The sequence below is a fragment of the Larus michahellis genome, chromosome 2, assembly GCF_964199755.1.
Source record: "Larus michahellis chromosome 2, bLarMic1.1, whole genome shotgun sequence".
Classification (NCBI taxonomy): domain Eukaryota; kingdom Metazoa; phylum Chordata; class Aves; order Charadriiformes; family Laridae; genus Larus; species Larus michahellis.
This window is the reverse complement of record NC_133897.1, coordinates 53,051,697-53,072,720: the sequence shown is the minus strand read 5'-3', so window position 1 is coordinate 53,072,720 and position 21,024 is coordinate 53,051,697. Positions and strand designations below refer to the sequence as shown.

Here is a 21,024-nt window from a genome sequence, read left to right as displayed (position 1 = left end):
TGTTCTGCATCCGTCTAAACTGGAACCACCCTCTAGGTTTCTCACTAGCACAAGCTCTAATAAAACCTCTTCACAGTCTTTTTCAGCTGGGTCCGAGTAGGAGAGGAACTCACACAAATAAACATCTGGCTTCAGCCTTTGCAGTGGGAGGGCAAGGGCTGGAGGGTTCCTATAGATCTAGACTTGGCACTTTGGAGTAAGAGACACCGAACTTGGTGAAATACCTAGAAGAACATGAGGAGGGAGGGAATCCATCGTGCAAAGCCCAAACTTCCCCAGTTGCAACCTGCTGCAGCCAGAAACACTCTCAGTGGAGCAAATGGAAATACAGGAAGACGGTTACTCCAGCAAACATGGTAAAGGCAACAGCCTTAAACTGACCATGAGCACATCAGTATGCTGAGATTTCAGATTTCACAAAGGGTCCTTCTCACAAGAAGGCTCATGTACCCATGGCAATGGAGATCTCTGGATGCATCTCATCCTTGTCACCATAAACAAACAAATAAGTAAATTAAATCAGATATAGACAAGGAAGGTACCACCTTTGCCTCTCCTCCTTGTACCAAACACTTCAGAATTGCTAGGAACCACGAAGAATAAAAGACAACTTCAGAAGAAAAACAAAGTTCCAAGAATCATCACAACTCAGATTTTTATTCAACAGTGAAGTTGAAGGGAAATATTATTTTTTCCCTTCAGGGCAAATGTTCCAAATGGAAATTAAGTAAAAATACTGTCCCCCAAAAGTACTCACAATGAAATTAGTTTTCATTAAATATATTTGTTTGGCAAAATAAAATAAAAAAATTAGAACCCGTACAAAAAAAAGATCCCTTGCAAATTCGTAACACTGTAGCAATGACAACAATGTAAACCTGGATGTTTGGCAGTTGTAATTAATTTGTGGACATTACTGTTGAACTTTGGACCAAGAAAATAAAAATCACTTTGAATAGCAACAAGCCAATTCTAGAGGCAACTGAGGCTTAGGGAACGCTATAGGGATGGGACACACTGGTGGCGCCATATACAGTTTGTGCGAGTGATCTGCTAGTGTGGGGCTATTTCAAAGCCGGGAGGAAAAGAAGTGAAAAGCTGTTGCAGCATCGCAGCGTATGGTACAGCAAAAACCTGCAGACTTTCCATTCTGGGAGCCGATCGAGTTGGGTGAATGCCGGTGGCAAGAGTCGAGATGAGAGCGGAAAGAATAATGACGGTGACGAATGGTGCAAGCACTGGGAAGCAGTTAACAATTTTTGTCATCGCATCGGATTCAGTTGTGAGCAGACTCTTGGGAGTGTCTGGGGAAATCTTCTGCTTACAGTAGCTGCTTCTGCTCCCTACCTCCCTCCTCCTTCCAGTTAAAGCCTCTGCCCTGCCAGGTGGGTTTCACAGGCATGCAGTTTGATAACATCGTCCTTTAGTTAAGAATGTCTATTCCAGTATTAAAAATGTAAAAAAAGTCCTCGGGAGGGTGCTTCTTAGTGGCAGTCTTTGCCTTAAGCAAGGCCAATGGCCTGCAATTACAAGTTAATTAAAGCAATGTGGATTTGGATGAGCAATGGGGAAGATGGGAATGGGGAAGGAAGGAAGGGATGCAGGGAACAGGGAGGAATGCAAGTGTTTCTACACCCCTCCCCAAAGCCAAAATCCAAGGTGCACAAGTGGGTTTCTTTTTTTCCTCACACTCTTCTTTTTTTTTAATATCTCTCCAGTTATAATATTTCCAGTTTTGAAGCAAGTTTCAGTGGCAGCCTCAGTTACAGTCATAAACAAAGTCGTAGTTGCTGGGCTCCTTGGGGATAGGTGGGGGAGCGTCTGGGATCTGTATGTTTTCCAAGTCAAGGAGGCGTAGCTTTATCTCCATGCTGAGCAGCGTGTCTAAGTCGTTCCGCGTTAGATCACTCAACATATCCTTCCCAAGGAGGGCGTTCAGCCCATCGGTCCATACACAATACTGCAAGGAAAAAGAGAAAAACTATCATTAATAGACTTTCCATACACAAACCACTTGTCTGGCCTTGTCCTCTACAGTTATTGCTCCCACAGGGACTTACAAAGAGACCTAAAATGAGGTCGATTCATTTTATTAGCTCGTATCATGAAGAAGGCACGTTGCCCTGAAAATTCCCTAAAAACCCCAACTCCCTAAAAACGGGAAGAAATGACAACATTTAGCTGTTTGACAATTTGCTGTCTCCGTCAAACTCCTTGTTGAATATTCCTCAATGGTTATGGGAGAAAGAACAACTTAGGACATGAGCCTCTAGAGATATCTCCTTCTCCTCCTCTCTTTCTCTTTCCCCAGTACTTACAGAAAAAGCCTGATTATCTTATGTTTAATCAAACTTTTAATTCCAAGACAGCGAAGTTCAGTGAACTGAATCCCACACAAAATCCTTCTCAGTTCTTTGTGTAAAAAATCCAGTACCAACTATCTAATTTTATCGTGGTTTGCTTTCCTATAGATTAAAGTGCTATCACACAAAGATAGGCTTCACGTACCTATGCCTTCTTCACCACTATTTTACACAAAATAACATATTGTGAAAACTAGAGAGTCAATCAATGCTGCGTCCTTCATGAATATCAAATGCCAGGCTATCTGGTGTAATTCTAAATGCCGCAAATGCTGAATTGGCCTGTAAAACCTCTTCCTTACTGTTAGCTTTTTCCTAATGGGAGATGCCACCTTTCCCAACAGCTGACAGGCTGAGATAAACGTGGGCTGAATAACCATTTCAAATAAGCAACAAACCCAAGGGAGACTGGTGATCTGGAGTCAACTTCTATCAAGTCACTTCCATTTATTACTAAAAGCCATTTATTCAACTATGAACAGAAGTACTCAAATGCTATCATCTAAAAATAAAGATTTCAATCATGAACTTGTGTCCCAGTTTGCAGGGGGAAATTAAATCAACCGTAACTGCATTTTTATCTTACAAATACTCATGCTAGATTTCATGCCAAAAAATGGATTTTAAATTTAGCTGACCATTTGCTACATGATACAGCCAAGTTTAAAGATAGCCACGGTTTACTTCATCCTAAAGCAGAAATAAGGATTATTTTTAAGGAAGAGAAGGAAAGCCCCCTCTTGGGGTATGTCTTCATCCAGAAAAAGGGCATATTTTTAAAATAGGATGGTTAACACACTTAAACATCCGAAGTGAAATCCGACCCATTTAAGTCAGTACCAAAACAGTAGCAGGGCTAGGATTTCACCCAGGGTGTCCGTAAGCCAAGCTGCAGCTTTAATGTGAGATTAGCTATATGGAAGAGACTTTAGGGTTCAGGCTGTCCTGCTAAGAAGTACTAAATAAACAACTTAGCCTGCCTAGTCTAGGCTGTCAAAGTGTCACAGGAGACTTGTAAAGCATCCAATTTTTGTGGAGCGTACGCAGAACATCAGGAAAAGAAAAAATCTATCCTAGAAATGGAATTATTTTTGAACGGACTGTAATTTTTTTATGACCGACTTGCGATCTTTCTTTGGGAAAGTCTTCCCAGAATTCACTCCGAGGAAAGGAACAGAAAGGCAAAAGGCTCTGCTCAGGTTACAGAAGCGCAGAGCATCCATTCAACAGATGCAGCCCCTGACGTAAATTGTCCATCACCTGCTCAGTGAGAACGGCCAGCGCTTTCTCTGGGGAGGAATCCCAGCGAGCCAGAAAGCAGAACTGCAGTTCTCTCCTCTTCCAGATATAACTCATTCAGGGCCCACAGAAACCAAATTCTGGCCACAATTCAGATGAGTGCAATGGCCTGGAAAAGGGGCTTCCTCTCTAATCTCCATATTGGCAAGTGCATCTAATTAAACTCCTGTACATTTTGAGCAGAGAGAAATCCTAATGAGATGGTGGAAAAACAGAGGCATTCATTCAGAAGCTTTTTTCTTTCTAATACTCAAAACAGACTAAGAGACACTGAAAAATTAATTTACTACAGATTCATTTTCATAAAACTCCAATGAAACCTAATTATAGCCTCCCTCATCAGTTTCTCTGTCAAAAATCAAGGCTAAGATTAATCCACCTTTTTGCTATGTAGTTGAAACCAGCTATTAGTATTTAAATGAAAAACAAATAGGATGGAGTGATCTCTCAGTGCTGAATCCTCTGGCTAGCAGGAAGCTCCAACAGATGGCTCAGGGTATTGCCAAACTTAAGTGTGCAAGAATGAGGTCCAAATCTCAGCGATATCGGTTCAGCAATGAGATTTTATTAAAGAAATACCTTGGGAGTCAAGTCAGCGGAACCAGACAAGCAGAAAGGTTGTGCAGGCTTCATCCATCCAGATGCAGCCCCAAGCAACCTGATCTGAGCTCATCGCTGACCTGCTTTGAGCAGGTGGTCAGACAGGGGATATCCCCAATTACCTTACAACCTGAATCGTCCTAGGATCCTAGGTCAATTTTTGGGTTTTGCATACACTCGGTTCCCACATTCAGACCTCACTCTACAATCATGAGGACCGTAGGTAAGTCTGACCTGAAACTGTCATGTACTAACACCATTCCTGGTGCTTCACACAAAGCATTCTAAACCTTGACATGTCACCCACCAAACCTCCCAAGCTGACAACGCTGCTAAGCTAGCACTTCTATTGACAAGAGCCCCGGTTACTTTGATGAGGAGTCACGGGCTTCATAACATGCTACTTGCCTTTCCTTGTGGGTGCTTCCTCTGAACATTTGCACTTTTTGCTTTGATTTGCTTTAAACAACTCACTCTTCTGTAGGCCACGGAAAAGTACAGAAGTGAGATGCCCTTTTGAAAACATTCACTTGGGGACTGTCAAGTAGCGGCAGAGACTGCTGCCTCTGTCCGTTTTTTTTGGAACATATTAATTTTGTTACAAAGAAGCTGCCCAAGATCAGAAAAGAGAAATAAAGATAATAGGTGTGTTGACACAATCACGAGCAATTGTGTTAGTGCATCTCACAATGCTACGGCCCATCAGCGGGGTGCAGCAGCAGGTTTTGAGCATTTAGACCACTAAAATACACTTATACCTATAGGCTATATTTGAGACGCAAGTGGCTGAAAAATTTGTTGATTTTCATGACCATTTGCTCTTATGAGCTGAAACAGAACTAGAATTCGATTTCTGGAGAATTTATATCAGAAGGCATCTAACACACGTTCAATTCAGAGGATGAAGACAACCATGCTCTGCTTAGACCCACAGCTCTCATGGCACGTTATGCCTGGGATCCCATTGCTGCTTTCTCTTAGATCAAAACTGAACAGGACATATTTCTCTGGCATGAACATACTTGAAAATGACACTCAAATATTAATCCCCGGGAAAACCCAAATGAGCATAACTTAATTTCCCCTCCTAAAATGAACACTTATTTGAAGGTTTTAATCCAGAATTACAAATGTTGAAGCTGCGTAACTAAATACACTTCACTTTTAAAGCAATTTCATGCGCTTTAATAACACTACAGTATAATGCAGTTTAACGCAATCTTCTGTGTTTCATCATCTTAACACTGTATCCTGAACTGAGACCAAATGTGATACCACAAAATAAGTGTGCAAATGGAACACCAACTCCTGTTGCTTTAGAAATAAGAAGGAAAAACTTTATTTTTTATTTTTTTTAAATATAATGTGTTCTGCTAAATCTTTACTTGGAAGTTCTTTGAGAGAAACACAAATAATTAGGTAAAATAGTTCTATCACCTCCCAAAAGGCAATGATGTTGTCTATTTCCTTGTGTTTTCAAGTGAGAGAAGGGAGCAGGGAAGGGGCTGTCATTCTGCCTTGGTATTTACACTGTCTTCATACAAGTGAGACCCACTGCAAAACAGTCCCCTGTGGAGATGCAACAGAGAGGACTTTATACGACCACCTGCCGTGAATGGTCTTAAGCAATGTGAAACCAAGAATAAGGGGATATGCTATTCTGCAGAACACAAGTATTTGGCTGAAACAGACCCAGCGATGGTATAACCTCCCCTGATTATGCTGGCATCGTCAAGATGAGCTGAGGATGGCATTGATTCTTTAAGAGCTTGGCTGTACAAATCATCAGTATTGAACTGAAGTTCACTAAAGTGAACACACAGCAAAAATCTCCAGTGTCTGAAGTAGAGCAGACCAAGAGAAATGTTTATTACACCAGGAAATGGCGAGCAAGGTCTCTGGAACTGTGATCTGCCTAAGCTCTCTTCTTTGTCTTACTTACGGCTCACATTTCACTAGGGCTTAGAAATACTCATCTTTAATTTGGACCCCATGTGCTCTATGATGTACAAATATAAATCATGTTCCTTCTCTGGCTCAGGATACGCATGAAAATTGCAGAAGGTCTTTCGCCCGTACTAATCCCTCTGCTTTCAGTTTGTTGTGAGACGTGACACAGATTTCGATGGACCGGTACTCTCTGCCAAGGCGACCATTCTTATGTTCTTGTAAAGCTGTCTGTTGCCATAAAGCAACTAAGAGGGCTTCAAAGGAGTTTCTGTACTCTGAACTTCACTTACCTCATGCTTGTCTGGAGCAATGAAATTCAACTGGCCACTTGAGTCATACAATATAGAGAAAGCAAGCTCTAGCACCTCCTGGAACAATACAAAGAATCAGATATTAGTGCTGCATGAGAGAGAGGCATTCGTACATTCAGGTCCGTCTTTCTTGCCTACCACTTATTCCCCAAAACAAGTGGAAAAATAGGTTATGGTACTCTCCTGCCTGCACAAAGCTGCAGCAGTACTAGACCACTGCAACCGACTGGCACAGCAAGAGTCCCACCACGATGCTTCAGTCAAAACAAACTCACCTTCCCCAGTGCCGACTGTAGCTCGCTCGGTCATGGATTACGTTAGCATTTGACTTTAAATTTCAGCTAGGCAATGGTGAGGACTAAAATCAATATAATGCATAATAGTAGACTTGCAACAAACTCTTCACGAAGACCCACAGTTTTTCCAATTTGTATAGATTAAACTCGCCAAGTTCTGCAAGGTTTGATTCCCTGTGTCAAAAATCTTGCCAGGACAGTTAATCTGCTGGTATGTACTTATGCTCCTTTTACTGATGGAAATCTATTAAATTATTCATTCTCAAGAGATTTCTGTCATTTTGTTTCTACCTGAATCAGAACCAGCAGCCTCAGTCAAACTGAACTATCTATCTGGGTTACTTAAAAGACCCAAACGAATCTTGGGGAAGACAAAAATTATCACCTTTTTCCCCCTCAGCACTGATGCTGGAATTTCAAAGGTGCCAAAATGAATTCATCAAGCACTTAAAAGTCACCTGGACCTGGGTTCCTACCGGGAAACCCATCCAATTTGAGCAAATAATGAACTTCCACTGGCCGGCAGTGAGCATGTAAAGATGTTGTGTTATCATGGTTACTGCACGCATCGCTACAAGCGCCGTTACATGGATTTCACAACCCGTAAAGTAGCTAATATGGATATAACAACTCCGTGGAAAAAAGACCCGGCTACAGAGGAGAGTGCTGACTCGTAACTACTTTGATCTGCATCCTATGCCCTGTTTTTGCCTCTTGGCTTCCTGAACCCCATAATACCGATTGCCTTTGCTGACTCTCAGATGACAACTGTCCCTACACTGACAGCAGCGACAAAAGCACGGCTTCTTGAATTCGCTACACCAAGTTTTAAACTGGAAGAACTGACTGCGAGGACTGCTGCATATGCATTGCTCTAGATTTCTACCCCTGATCTCCTGGGCTGAAACAGACATAAGTCTTTGGATTTCAGTAAGGGTTATTTCGGTTTTGAACTTGTGAGATTAAGAGCAGAGCCTGATTCATGAAACTTGCAATCCTTAGGGATACTCTTGGATGATTAGAGATGAGGCTACTCATGGGAAATGCTCTTGGTTTCCTTGAGTTTAGTTATTAGCTTCAACTTGCTGCATTGCCGGGCCACTGGAGACAAGTCTGTGTTAAATCCCCGTGGAAGCTGCAGATACTAATAGTGCTGGTGCTCTCAGCAAACAAATGGCTCACGGCTCACATAGCCATTTTGTGTTTGGGGCATGTCTCTCAGCCACACCTTATTAAGAGTGATGTCCCTCGTTGCAGAAACAAGTTCACCTCTGCCCACACAAACCTGGCACTATCTCCTCACAGAGTGTTACAAATTACTGACAGAACATGCTAAGTCATGCAACTGAGGTTGTGAAAATAAAATGTAGCACTAAAAAAAAAGGGCTTCTACTGTTCCCGAATTTCATGAAGGTCAACAACAATCCCATAGGCCTGGCCCCTGTATAGGCCCTGTATTTGTCCTTTGAGAAATTCCAAGGGATTGAAGTTTTTGTTCATCTCAAAGAAAGGAAAAGGAGAGAAAAACCCTGCCTGAAAGCAGAATATCCCAGGGAGCCATGGGTTTGGTCTTTTCCAGAGAGGCAGAGAATGAGAAAGGGCCACATTTAGGGCACCAAGCTTCCCTTTATGGGGGAAAGCGGGAGTTCAGCAGTCCCAGCTCCACTTCAGCTTTTTTGCTGGCTGCTCCGGAGACTACAGGCTCAGAAATTACAGCTTCCAGTTGCCAGCATCGCTGTCATCTCATGCACAGCAAACTGCCAAGGAAAATGGAAGCCTAGGGAGCTGGAGCTGCCAACTGGCCCTCCACACTGATGGTGGTTTCGGTGGTTGAGCTGGCTGACTTCTCAGGCACCCCCACCTGGTTTTGTTACATTCCCATCAATGACAGGTGATTTTGAGGAACTGGCAATTCCTAAAGGAAAACTGGTCACTCTCTAGCAGCCACCTGTGGTTTTCTCCTCCCTTTTCTGTCCTACTTCTCAACCTTTCTCAAAGTCATTTTCCATTCCAGGCTTTTGCACCAGTTCCTCTTTCTCTCGGGTCTTTTTTTCTCTCCCATTCCTTCCAACCTCCTCCTTCCCCTCTTCGTTTTGCTTTCCTCGTCCACCACGTCAACCTGTTGAACTCACTCCTTTGACACTCCTAATGGAGGCCCATGTCAGACCTCTGCCCTTCCCTAGGTGCTCGTCAAAGGTAACAGTGTTGGGACCCACGAGGTGCCTCTTTTTTGAGCTTCACTGAAAACAGGGAACAAGAGATTCTGCACCTGCTGGCTGGACACTTCCCACTCCTTGGCTTCAACTCAGCAGGGAAAGCTGCTGCAGGTGGTACGAGGGGAAGCTTGCTCTCCCATGCCCCGAGCTTCTCTCTCCCGCAATCTCCGCTGGCCTCTCACGTGGGCCAGAGACATTTGAAGAGGCTTTTTAGGTGCCAACAGCTGAGCCTCAAAACATCCTCAAACTCAAAACAACCACGTCTTTGCTGAAGGCTGAGACCACAGCCGTGTTAAGTTTGCTCCCCCTGCCCCCCGAGAACTATCTATACAGGCAGTGGCAGGGAACTTGTTCAACGAACATGAAATAAAAGAGAAAAAAAGCTGCATTCAACAGGGAAGTGAGCAGAACCATTTTCTGCTGACTAAAAAGGCACCAAGCCTGAAGCCTGCCACATCAGCAAATAGAGCAATCAGAGAACACTTAGAAATACATGGCCATGTTTCTTCCAAGTTCTTCTCTCATGCTTTGTTTTGAAGGATGCGAAATCTAATATATTTTTCATTTCCTTGAAATTCATTAATATTACTCGAGAGTCAGAAATGAGGACTTTAAAATTAAACCTAATTTAAAAGACAAGCAAGATGAACAACAATGGATTCAGGTCTGCTTCTATCAAGTCGTTCCAGCTTCATATGCATGCAAATTCCAACTCAGTTTAACTCTTATTTATTTCTAAATGGTCCCGCTGGAAGAATAATGGCCGCGTGCCGGCAAATGAAGAGATGCTGAAGCCTTTGTTATGGACATTCTGCCAATTCCAGCTATGTTCATAGCAGTGGCATTCTGCCATTCAATTTTCTTTTCTGCCAATGAATAAACATTAAGGTGGTCGTTTTATATATATATAAAGAAAGCACAGGATGAAGAGGCCTCTTAAAAAATATATTACCAGTTGTGAAATTTCAGGAAGTAAAAGGTTTCATATACCAAACTCACCCAAATTGCATTCTGTGTCTGGCTTTTTTTTTTTTTTAAATTTTCATTTCATTGTCCACATTAACGTGGTACTCCACAAACAATGATGTGTTATTCCTATGATGTCAGTTAAGTAGCTGCAATATCGTGCATGACAGTTGGACTGTGATGACAACTAATTTCACAAATTCTGTGATTCTCAGGGGGAAAAACAAGGAATTGAGGAAGGAAAAAAACCCAAACCCAACGCCCCACCACCCCAGAAATAGCAAAAACATCGTCATTACTATTGCCAGGATCACAAACGGAGTGCTCCAGCTCTGGCTGCAGCCATGCTACCTATCAACTCCTAATCTTCACATTCTCAGCCAGCTGTTTTATGCTCATCCAAAGCAATTTTACCTGAGGAAATGGGGTGATGCTGACAGCTGAGGACAAACTCATCTGCAGCATTGCTATTTAGCATTAAATACTATCTAGACATTACTGCTCCATAAAGATGACACATTTCCATCACTGCCACCCACTGCTTTCCTTCTTCTCATCTTTCCTTTTTGTGTGGACATATGAGTGCTAAGACAGGGAAGCACTAAAAATACTTTATATGCATCATATAAATGCCCCAGCCAAATGCTGTTGATGGTTCAGCTGTAGCATGAGGTAGGAGTTGTATGCAATCTATCGTGTGCATGTGTGTTAGCGCTCTGATTCAGAAAATCAACAGGGAAAAATACTCCCAGTTGTTTTTTTTTTCCAGGCTTGTCCTGACTTTTTAATTTCCAACCATGTAAAGCCAATGCTGAAAGGAGATGATGGTATCCTGATAAACTTAAAGCAACTCATGTGTATGTGAAACAAATGCAAGTAAGTGTCTTTTAGTTTTCTGTGGTTCCTATTAGAACTGTTTTTCCCGGTATTTATTTGAACACTGAAGGCATGAATTCTATTTTTCAAAGTGCCGAAGCAGGAACCCTTAACTTTACTATTTTGTCCATCAAAATATCTTTCCAGTTGGACCCAAAATGTCTCACTTTCAGGTAACTAGAAATTCTGATTCAGATCCTCTGATCTGGTTCCCAAACCTCAGGGTGTGGCTCTAGAACACCATTAGAGTCTCACTCCTTCTCGTAAGGTCAGACAGCACAACCTGATGGAAAACTTATGAACATACCTCATACAATATGGTACGAAGACCATCACTACCAAAGATGTAGAGTTTGCTAGTAACTCAGTTTCTTCTTGCTGTAGTGGCAATTCTTACTAACGAAAACTCTGCAAGATTCTGGCACTGTACAATTTGAGTCCTACTGTCAGTTCACAGCTCTTGATCTAAAAATCTGAAAGGTAGCATAAATCTAATTTAAGCTGACAATTGTCTCCTACACAGTTTTTCCCAAAAGCACTGCTGAACACATCTTTATACGCCTCATTAATTGCCTAGCATTTACCTTACATCCTTTTGTTGGCAGCTGTTTTTCTATCTGACTTGGACCTAAGGTTTTCATCAGCTGGACATTAATTGCAAATTTGGCTTGTGCCAGTGTTCACTGAATGTGAGCTCATCAGAGAAGACAGCTGGAACAAACTAGTTATTTACCAGAGACAATACAGGGGTAGGTACCAACAGGCATTGCTGCTCTGCTCCGCAGCAGCAGTCAAAACTGCTTTGCTTTAGAGGCAGAAGACACCCGCTACTAAAGACTATGCTAGTGTGCTCTGGGCATATCACAATGCACATCTGCCGTGAAATCTAAGTAAAGGAACGTAGACTGTCCTAATAATTTAACTCAAATGGTCTGAGGTGAAAGCAAAGCGTGTGTGCATACACAGAAAGGTGGCAGGCTGGAATGAAAAATACCTGAATTACTTCAGGGAATGTCGAGTTGACAGGCTTTGTATTCTACAGGGTGCGTGTTATAACAATTTGAGAACCATACCTTGTTTTGTTTAAGAGCTCCTTTCTCCTTCATGTGAGGGCAGTCTTTCCCAGTCACAACAGCTTTTATATCTGCCACTGGCACTGCATTAAAAAGAAACAAAAGCAAGAACAAGAAAATTAGTTATAACCAAGGTGTGTAAAAGCTAGAGAGTCAAAAAAAGCGGCAAGACTAATGTGTTAAAATTGCCACCTCCTTTGCCATTTCCAGCCTGTCGTAAGAAAGAAAACTGAAAGGAAACAACTAAAATAGGAATCAGTGAGTCTTGACAAAATTTCAGGCACATGGATAAAAATCTGAGGATGCTTTTTCTTGCCTGTTGAGACTACTTTGGGTAAGAGTGTTTCATATAGACGTGTACCTGTGTCTGGACAGTTTTTTTGTGTACTCATGTACGTAGAAAACATACACTGTCTTCTGCCTCACTAATGTAATACGTTTGCCCTGTTGTTGCTCTTTCCTAGGCATCCAGGTAAAGTCTCTGCTGGAGAGAGGATGCTGGGCAAGTTGGACCCTACCTCACTCGATGCTGTTGTGCTTCTGTTAACGCCTGTATGAATTTTTCAAATAGTTTTTTATTTCACTTCCATCAGCAGTTTACTTGCTTTCTGGTACTAACAGGAATAAGGACTACTAAGGCTTATAAAGACTCATTCCAATTGCTTTAAAATGTCAAATGATCAGAAATCATTGGGGGGGAAAAAAAACGTAAGAAAAAAATATTGGAAGCTGCTGCCACTCAGATTCAGTCACTGAGTGAGGTCACTAAAACATAAAGATAAATTTCTCTGAGTTTCAAGTGGAAGTCAATTTTCCAACAGTAATTACATTATGGAGAATCTATATGCTCCACAATACAATATGGTCAGTGAATGACAGTTTCTACAATCTATAAATAATCCATTATCCTTGTGGCTGCAGAAAAGCATCATATATATAGAACAGCATAATATGATAATCTGTTACTGCCCAGTTCTTTATGAACTCTAATGGAAATACTGGAGAGGAGAAATGCGTTTTCTCTTCTACCAGGTACAGCAATACTATGTATTTTATTACCGATTAGATCAGCACTATGGTCAAATGGGATGGGATATAATAGACATTTCTAAAGGACTTTCTTTGCATGGAAAACTAAAAGAAATGGAAGTTATTTGTCCCTTCCCTACTCAACCTCTCCTGCCTTTAGTCTCAGCGTTTCACGCTGTGGCCCTGCTGACTTTTTACGTCTCTGACACTACCTTACATTTTTGTCAAGAAGAGAGATTCTTTTTGAGAGAAGACAGCGAGCTATAAGAAACTGGGAAGTAAAGGAGATATCCGACTGCAACAATGGTAGGAAGTTCTTCTTAAGAAGAAAGAGTTCCTGCTATTTGCTGAAGATGCCCAGAAAAACAATTTCTCTGTTTGCGTAAGGCAGGATTTTCTGAAGTTAGACCTCTCAACCAAGAAGGCTTTTTTCCAGGTTTCATACACTCGATCTCTGTGATCTGGAATGCAGTTACTATGGGAGAACACAGGCTGATGTGACATCCTGATCTTTATTTATCTGGAACTTGGCTTATTCCTTGCTTTGGAAAAATCAAAGACTTCAGATGGTATCAGAAGCTGACTACAAGATGCTGGAGGGTGTGAGCACAGATGTGATGGGCTCGCAACAGAAAAAGCCCTGGGAAAGAGGGCAGCTGTTTTCTGTCCCAGCTGGAGCCTGCACAGCTTGTTAACTCTGCCAGCCTGAAGAGAGGGATGACATTCACAGAAGTGAAAAGGTTAAAACCCCCCACATTTATTTTTGGAGGTAGACACTAGTTATTCAGGCTTGGCAAGGAGTACACAAAATGCCCTATGCTGCTCTCTCACTCCTCCATTTTCTTACCCACCTATTCTCTTCCATCTACTGACCTGCTCCCAAATGCTGTCAACCTGGTCATCATATTCAGACCTCAATAGTTCAAAATTCAATATAAGAGTATCCAAAGAACATCAGAATATTTCTGGAAAATGTCCTGTAAAATTCCTAAGACAGTTGGGCCTGACGCATTTCGAACAATAGTGCCCCTTTATAATCTTGTATCTCACAATATTCTCAACTCTGTTTAATTAAACTCTAATGTGGGTGGCACTGTGGTGAATCTTTTATCCTTCATAGTCTGAAAACCTGAGATATTGATGAAATAATTACATCTTTCTCAAACTGCATCAGCCAGCAGGTATACACAGGGAACATGTGGGTCTGGCCTGGTGGTTTCTAAAGTAGGAGCCTTCTGTTCCCATAGGATCCTGACATTTCCAAGTAGGTTCAAGAGCCTACGGAAAATGCAAATGCAAGATGAAGCTTGCAGTCAGGGTCAGGGATTTGAGGGTGGAAACGTGCTCAAAGCAAACAAATCTGGGAACTGCTGGTCTCCTAACTGTGCCTGCAGTTCAAGTGCGACCTTCATTCTTCCTCTGTTGTTCTGACGCTACTGTAATATTCAAAGGCTATTCCTCTAAGCCTCGTCCAGAAAAACAGCCTCTTCCAGTGCCAATGCAGCAATGTGAACCCATGTCCTACATTCTGCCAAGACTGCAGTAAGAGAGTGAAACATCCTTGAGGCAATCTGTAAGGCAATGAAAACAAGGGAACGTGACCGTGAACTGCCAGCATTCCAGCATCAGCCAGGCTCTTCCCCTTTCCCTCCCGGACTGCGTCTGGGAGCATTTGGAAATTTTAAAAGGTGCTGCCTGGAGACAGGTTGGGGGAGCAGAAAAGAGAAACAATTATTTGTTTTTCTAATATACAGGAAAGTTTAAATCACTAATTTTCTCCATTCTCAATTTTCAGGCTGGAAAAAATTCCACCTTCTGAAAAATTACTCCTTCTGCCATTCCACAAAAGAAGTGGAGCTACCAACTGCAACACTTGTACAAGCGTGTCTAATTTGATAATGCCAAGAATGACATTTATTACTAATAGAGGTTCAGAACAAGAACAAAAAGAAATTATTCATTATTCAATGCTTGATTTTTTGAAGTCACTTTCCGGTGACAGAATTGCACTGGTCATTATTTCTGTTACCACAAAAAAAACTTCCCCAGGATTGCAGGTTAAACCTCTACAAATCATGTTGAAGGACAGAGGAGAAATTATCACAAAAGAATGATTTTTCTGAAGGGCTCCAAAATTACTTTTACCCACTAAAAAAAAAATCCCAATGATTCCCCTGCTAAAAGCTGTCAGAGAGGCATGTCCTCTCCAAGCTGGGTACACAGTAATGGTGAGGTCCTCTCAATACCGTTCACAGGAATGTGTCATCTTTAAGTCCACTCTCCACAATAATGAAAAAGACCTCTGCCTGCCACAGATTTCTCCTGCAGCCACTAGGCTGTTTGCAATAGAAGAAACATCTGTCTTCATGGACAGAAAGTGCTTTTGAATATGCCCAAGTATTTTTTATTTGACATCTGCAGTTAAATGAGCAATGAAAATAAACTGTGCTCCTCCCCATGAAAGGCAGGACATTTCCAAGCTGAATGAAATTATTAACTCATTGGAAAGCTGAGCTCAGGCCTCATACACACTTGCCAAAACCAGGAGAACAGTGTCTGGATGCAGAAGGAAATGTCCTCTGCTCTTTATCTCCATGAACAGAGCTGGTGATAACGTCCTGTGTTAAGAGAAACCTACTACAAGTTATAAAGAGGAACTAGCATAAAAGAAGCAAAAGTAGCACAATCTTTGTGCATGACTTACATTTATCTTGCAAGGAATCATGAGGGACTTCTCCCTGGGGACTTTCTTCCAAGTCTCCATAGTGCAAGACCTTGTGATTAGGTGAAAGTCGACAATACCAAAATTTGTCTGTTAAAATAAATGCATTAAACAAGGTCACTAACATGTTTTCATCAGCATTATCAATAGCAATTATCAATATCAAGCTTACTCAAACACGGAAATACAGGGAATGACTGTGTTTTTTCCTTCAGAAGAAGAAATGTGTGGGGCGTATGGAAAGTAGGGCAGGGACCTTGCTCAGTAATTTTACTTCATTAAATTAAGCTGGCATTACAGCTACCTTTTTTTTTTCTTACTTAGTCAATAGTTCCACAATAAATACTAGCAAGGAACAATTGGCTTAGTTTTACAAGATATTATATACCCTCATGGACAGAAGACTGTCAAAGTAACCATTGCTTTGAGTGGATAACTTTAATGTACCCATAAAAGCTTCATTTTTAGCACTCACTATGTGAAAATTAAACCCTGCCAGCTGTCTTGTGTGGGACACCCAAAAACTGATACATTTGAAATATCCCATACTTTATGAAAATTATGACTCATGTCTTTTTATAGACATGGGAGAACACCCCCATATTTATGGAGGGACTGGACATAATAAACACGCAAAGATTTGAAAAGCAGACGCTACCTCCATTGTCCCGCAGAGAACTCAGTGCTTTGCATGGTCACACAAATCTATGTGTGACCATGCAGTCACACTCCAGTTTGCATTTTAGCCCTTCCTAGAGATGTATATTTACATCTCCTGCCACCTCCTGCCTCGCAGGATATAATTCTCCTTAACGATATTTGTTAAAATCTGCTCCCACGAAGAACATCACCTTTGCAGAGCGAGGCCACCATGCTGCCTAGCGTGCAAGGGTGGTGTTTGCCAATTCCCTTTCTGAAATGGCAAGAAGGAGGTTACCCTTCCTTGTCAGAGCACTTTCTATTTAATAAATAGATCACATAATGTTAAGCTGTCAAAAACACGATCTTGTTACATCCAAGCTATAAATCTCCAAAAGCTCAGAGCAAGGCTAGATGTTAAATTGCCAGTCGGGGGCCCGGCGGGGTGTGGGGGGTGTGTGTTGCATAGGGTTTCTCTGGCTCTGTGCTTCTCTCATTGCTGGCGGCGCTGATGCTGTGCCAAGCAGCAGCCTAAAGGACAATTTAGGGGAAATGTTAGCATTGACACAGCCCCGCGGTGCTGCAACCGCTGGGAGCGAATGGAGCCACGGTTCGGATAAAACGTCAGAGGAGCTGTAGAACCACCAGAGCCAGCATATGTGAGCTCCTTTGGGGTGCTGGCAAAGCAAGGGCTTCTTGGCTCTGTTAGTAAAACGTTGGCTTCATAAGACCCAACTTCTTTCTAAAGGACGCTCTCCAGTCCCTCGGCCAGCTGTTTAAAATGCAATGCAATAAAACACAGATAAAGTCAATTCGGCTTTGAATGGCAAAAGTGGGCTTCCACATGCCCTTCTAAATTTCTTTGTCATGGTGGGTAAAAATGTTTGCAGGGAGAAAACCCCCACACTTCAAGCCACTTTCTAAGCATGCAGCCCCTTCTACCGAAAGGTTTCAAAAGACCTTGCAAACCGCTAGCAAAGGCTCAAAAATGGCAATGGTCAAGATTCTGATTATCTACTTCACAGGCACGATTCTGAAAGATTTATGGTAGAGAGCCTGAGATTATGATTTTGCAATACATACAGAAAGAGCTGCTGAAATACAAGCATCCCTGGACTGTAAGCAGTACACGCAACGTTGCATAGCATGGGGTCAAGAGGAAAAGCCCATTTGCAAAGCTTTTGTAGGGATTTAAAACTAGAGCAAGCAGGAGCCCTCATTCAGTAGGCTCTCATCTGAAGAGCGCACACACAATCAACTCATTGGACAGTTTGTGTGTCTCAGAAGGATGCCTGTGAAACTTTCCTAGATTCATGCCTTTGACAAGGAACTCTACCAGAACCATATCAAAACCTGATGCTTAAAAAATACAGCCCCTTGAATCTGATGGTAGTCCATCATGCCCCCCTTGCCTACCTAAAGAAAAGCCTCTAATAACCGTAGCAGGAGGCTTTCATGTCTAGCTTAAACTGCAACCTCATTGTGTATTAGGTTGTACAAAGGAATATACCTTTCCAACTCTAAACAATTATTAAAACAATATTTTTTTCTTTATTAAAGCCAACATGGTCTCACTACCTTCTCAATGACCTGGCCTGGAAGATGGTGCAAATGAAAAAAAAAACACCATGAATTAATTCTTTTCAATTTAGCACAAATGGGGCTGGTGTTGTTAGCAAGGGTTTGAAAAAGTTTGGCTCTTTAACCTCCTAGGGGTTATAGTGCATTGGTAACCTGGTCCTGTTTCAATGCCCTGCTCCTATAATAAAAGAGGGAAAAACCCCCTTAGTGAAAATGTCTTTACTTTGTTTTTAGGAAGGATGGATTTTATAGGAAGAAACCTTAGCTCTTAAGGCCTTTTACAGCAATTCCCCATAACCCAAGGTTAATTAAAGAACTCATAGCCATAGACTGTAACTTGAAGCATGTCCAACGTGATTCTCCTGTGGGCTCACTAATGAACACCATCGCACCACAGCTTTACCGTCAAGAGGGAAACCCTTAAATGAAACCTACAAATGGAACTAATAAGGTTTCCTCAGCCACAGCCACTAAACGACTGCACCGGCCAGGCTAAGGAGGGTGATCAGCACATTAGTGATGGGAAGTAACCCTTGCTTCTACAACCACCTCACCAGGTGGGGTGGGTTTTTTTCAGCTGTACATGATGTTACAAACAGTTTATCAGACAATATCCCACTTAGGTGAGATCCCAGTGCCTTGGAGGGGAACAGATTTACATCGGATGCATGTTATTTTACTGTAGTGCAGGTGCTGAACACAATTTTTCTGGTGAAGTGGTGTATAAAATAATGCTGCAGTCAAAAATTACACAAAATTGCTTCCACTGACAAAAAGGGTGAAGAAACCTTAATTACAGAACAGCATGTGGGAAGTGGCCAGCATTTACTTTCAGCTCTAAATTAATAAAATATATTAAAAAAAGACAAAGAGAAAGCTCTTTTCTACCGTGATTAGAAAGTAGTGTTTACAAAACAAAGGAAAAACTATTTTCCAAACCCTCCAAAGCTCTTAAACACAAGTCTGCAGAGCTGAAGTGACACAAGAGGCTTTAAAGACGGGACAGGCATTTCTCAGCAGACCCTGTACTGCACATCTGGCAGATCCGTGTGTACGCGCACAGCTGGAGGAGCAACTGCCTGGTCAGGATGGAGCGGAGTTTGTTTTGGTTTTAAGCCCAGTCTTACGAATTTGCCTCAAAGCCTCAGTCCCTGCTATAAGCTACAACTCTTATTTTGTGGCTAGTGTTATTACACCTGCCTTTGTAAAACTCCTCAGAGCAAGCAGCTGTAGGGAGGGCAGCTGCTAACCACAGAGTGTTTAGAGACGATGTGGGCTTGTGATTGCATTGCAGTTTTCAGACACTACATCATTTAAACTTTCTGGTGAGTCCTTATGTCTTTTAGCTCACTGACCACTGATGCAATCAAATTAAGGTTCTAGAGAATCTTCTTTGGGAAACGGAATTAATCATTCCGGTTTTTAACCTGAAAAGGTTTCATACAAATTGTTCTGATTTTCAGATAATTGCTAGAGCAGCCAGTGGGTTAAATATATCGCAGCACATTGTTGAAGATTACAGATAAAGTTAAAAAAAAAAAAATCCCAAATAACAAAATCAGCCACAATTTGGCTAGAAGAGTAATATTCAAAACTGTGCCCAAATAGTAGGGCACAGAACATTTTGCTGATGGGCTATGGAGTGCTTGGCCATTCACATAGTGTGTTCTCAAGTGCATTAATGGCCAATGACTCATATGCCCTTAACAATGCCAGCCCAGGTAAAGTGTGTGCTGTGGTTAGTACAGAAGTGCTCCATAGTTAGAATCTGGGGAGAAAATAGCTCAGATATGCACAGATAAAAGTCTAACAGTATTTATTTTATCCCAAGATATGTTACAGATTACTACAGAAGTTTTTTGTTCAAAGAAAACCTTCCTCAGATTTATCAACAGGAACACACTTTAAAATCCACCAGCAAAAACACAGGTATTTGTGTAGATTTCAGATAGATGTGCATGGACTTAGCCTTTTTCTTTCATTGTGCTGTCTTTCTCTAATACAATCCTAGTGATGCATTTTCACTCTAACTGGTCTTAACTGCTTAGATGAAAGCCAGCAACCCCTGACAATGACTGGCGAATAACTGACCTGTGGCAATGCTGGAGGCAGATTTGGTTAACAGGTTCCTCTCAGCAAGTCACGAACTCACAGATCATTTTTTATGGGACTACGGAGGGTGGGATGGAGCGGCAGTACCAAAGAGGATTGTCAGAAAAAAGACAAAGTGTGTGTTCTTGTTCAGAGGCGTGAGTTACTTACCCTAGCAAGAGATGGAAAACCTGTCTTCACTTGTATTTTTTGTTTTAATTTAAGCTTTCTCTTTTTAGGTTACTTCCATGGTGCCTTGTGTTTTTAATTTAATGGTGTGTATCACCCGGCTTCCCTTCCCTTCCAAAAGCTACTGTTCAGGAAACCTCATCTTTGGCTGCAAAAACACTTCAATAACATGCAATTTCTCTATAATCTTTATAAAGCTAAAAGGGGAATTTATTTCCAAGAGAGCACCGAGAAAAATAAACTACAAGTGTACTGGATGACAGCATCAGAAGTATCTATTATCCTCAATAAAACACCTTTATCTGCTACTTAGCTCTACTGGAAATAATAACTTTTGGGGCTATAAAGTGCTTTGCAGGCTTTCGCTTTAGTCTTCTTCCCTTTCTTTTAGGAATTAACTAAGGAAGGAGAAGGCTGAAGAGGTCTATCTGTCAGTTGATGTCCACTGTCAAGGAACAAAGTGGGGATTTGCAGAGCTTCATGGTCTGCTGTTGAACAATGACCAGAAGGGCAAGCTAGATTTTGCTGTTTCATTTCCAACTGATTAAGAATGTTTAGTGAAAACAGGAGTTAGTGCTGCAGTTCTCCTATGAAACCTTGCAAAGGAAAGGCCACGTATTCTTTGAAAGTGCTAAGGAACCTGCTGGGACAACGACGATATTTCTGAATTTGAGCTACAGAGAGATCCTGCTGATACGATAATCCTGTGCTGAAATACAAAAGACAGAGATCTGACTACAGATACCTCACAGCTTAACCTTCAGCATCCCCCCAAGTGTTGGATGGCAGGCTTTCCAATGCCAAGTATAAATGAAAGTGTTTC

General features: G+C 41.7%; 1 protein-coding gene across 6 annotated transcripts in view; it reads right to left on the bottom strand.

The window, feature by feature from the left end:
• Positions 1-629: 629 nt before the first annotated feature.
• ELMO1 (engulfment and cell motility 1) overlaps positions 630-21,024 on the bottom strand; it is a 311,733-nt gene continuing 291,338 nt past the window's right edge. For all 6 annotated transcript variants that reach the window (XM_074575423.1, XM_074575425.1, XM_074575424.1 and 3 more), the window contains 4 exons: positions 15,684-15,791; positions 11,951-12,033; positions 6,503-6,580; positions 630-1,960 (listed from right to left, as the gene is read on the bottom strand). In XM_074575423.1, coding sequence (XP_074431524.1) covers positions 1,760-1,960; positions 6,503-6,580; positions 11,951-12,033; positions 15,684-15,791 — 470 coding nt within the window. In that variant the 3' untranslated portion in view covers positions 630-1,759. The remainder of the gene's footprint in view (positions 1,961-6,502; positions 6,581-11,950; positions 12,034-15,683; positions 15,792-21,024) is intronic.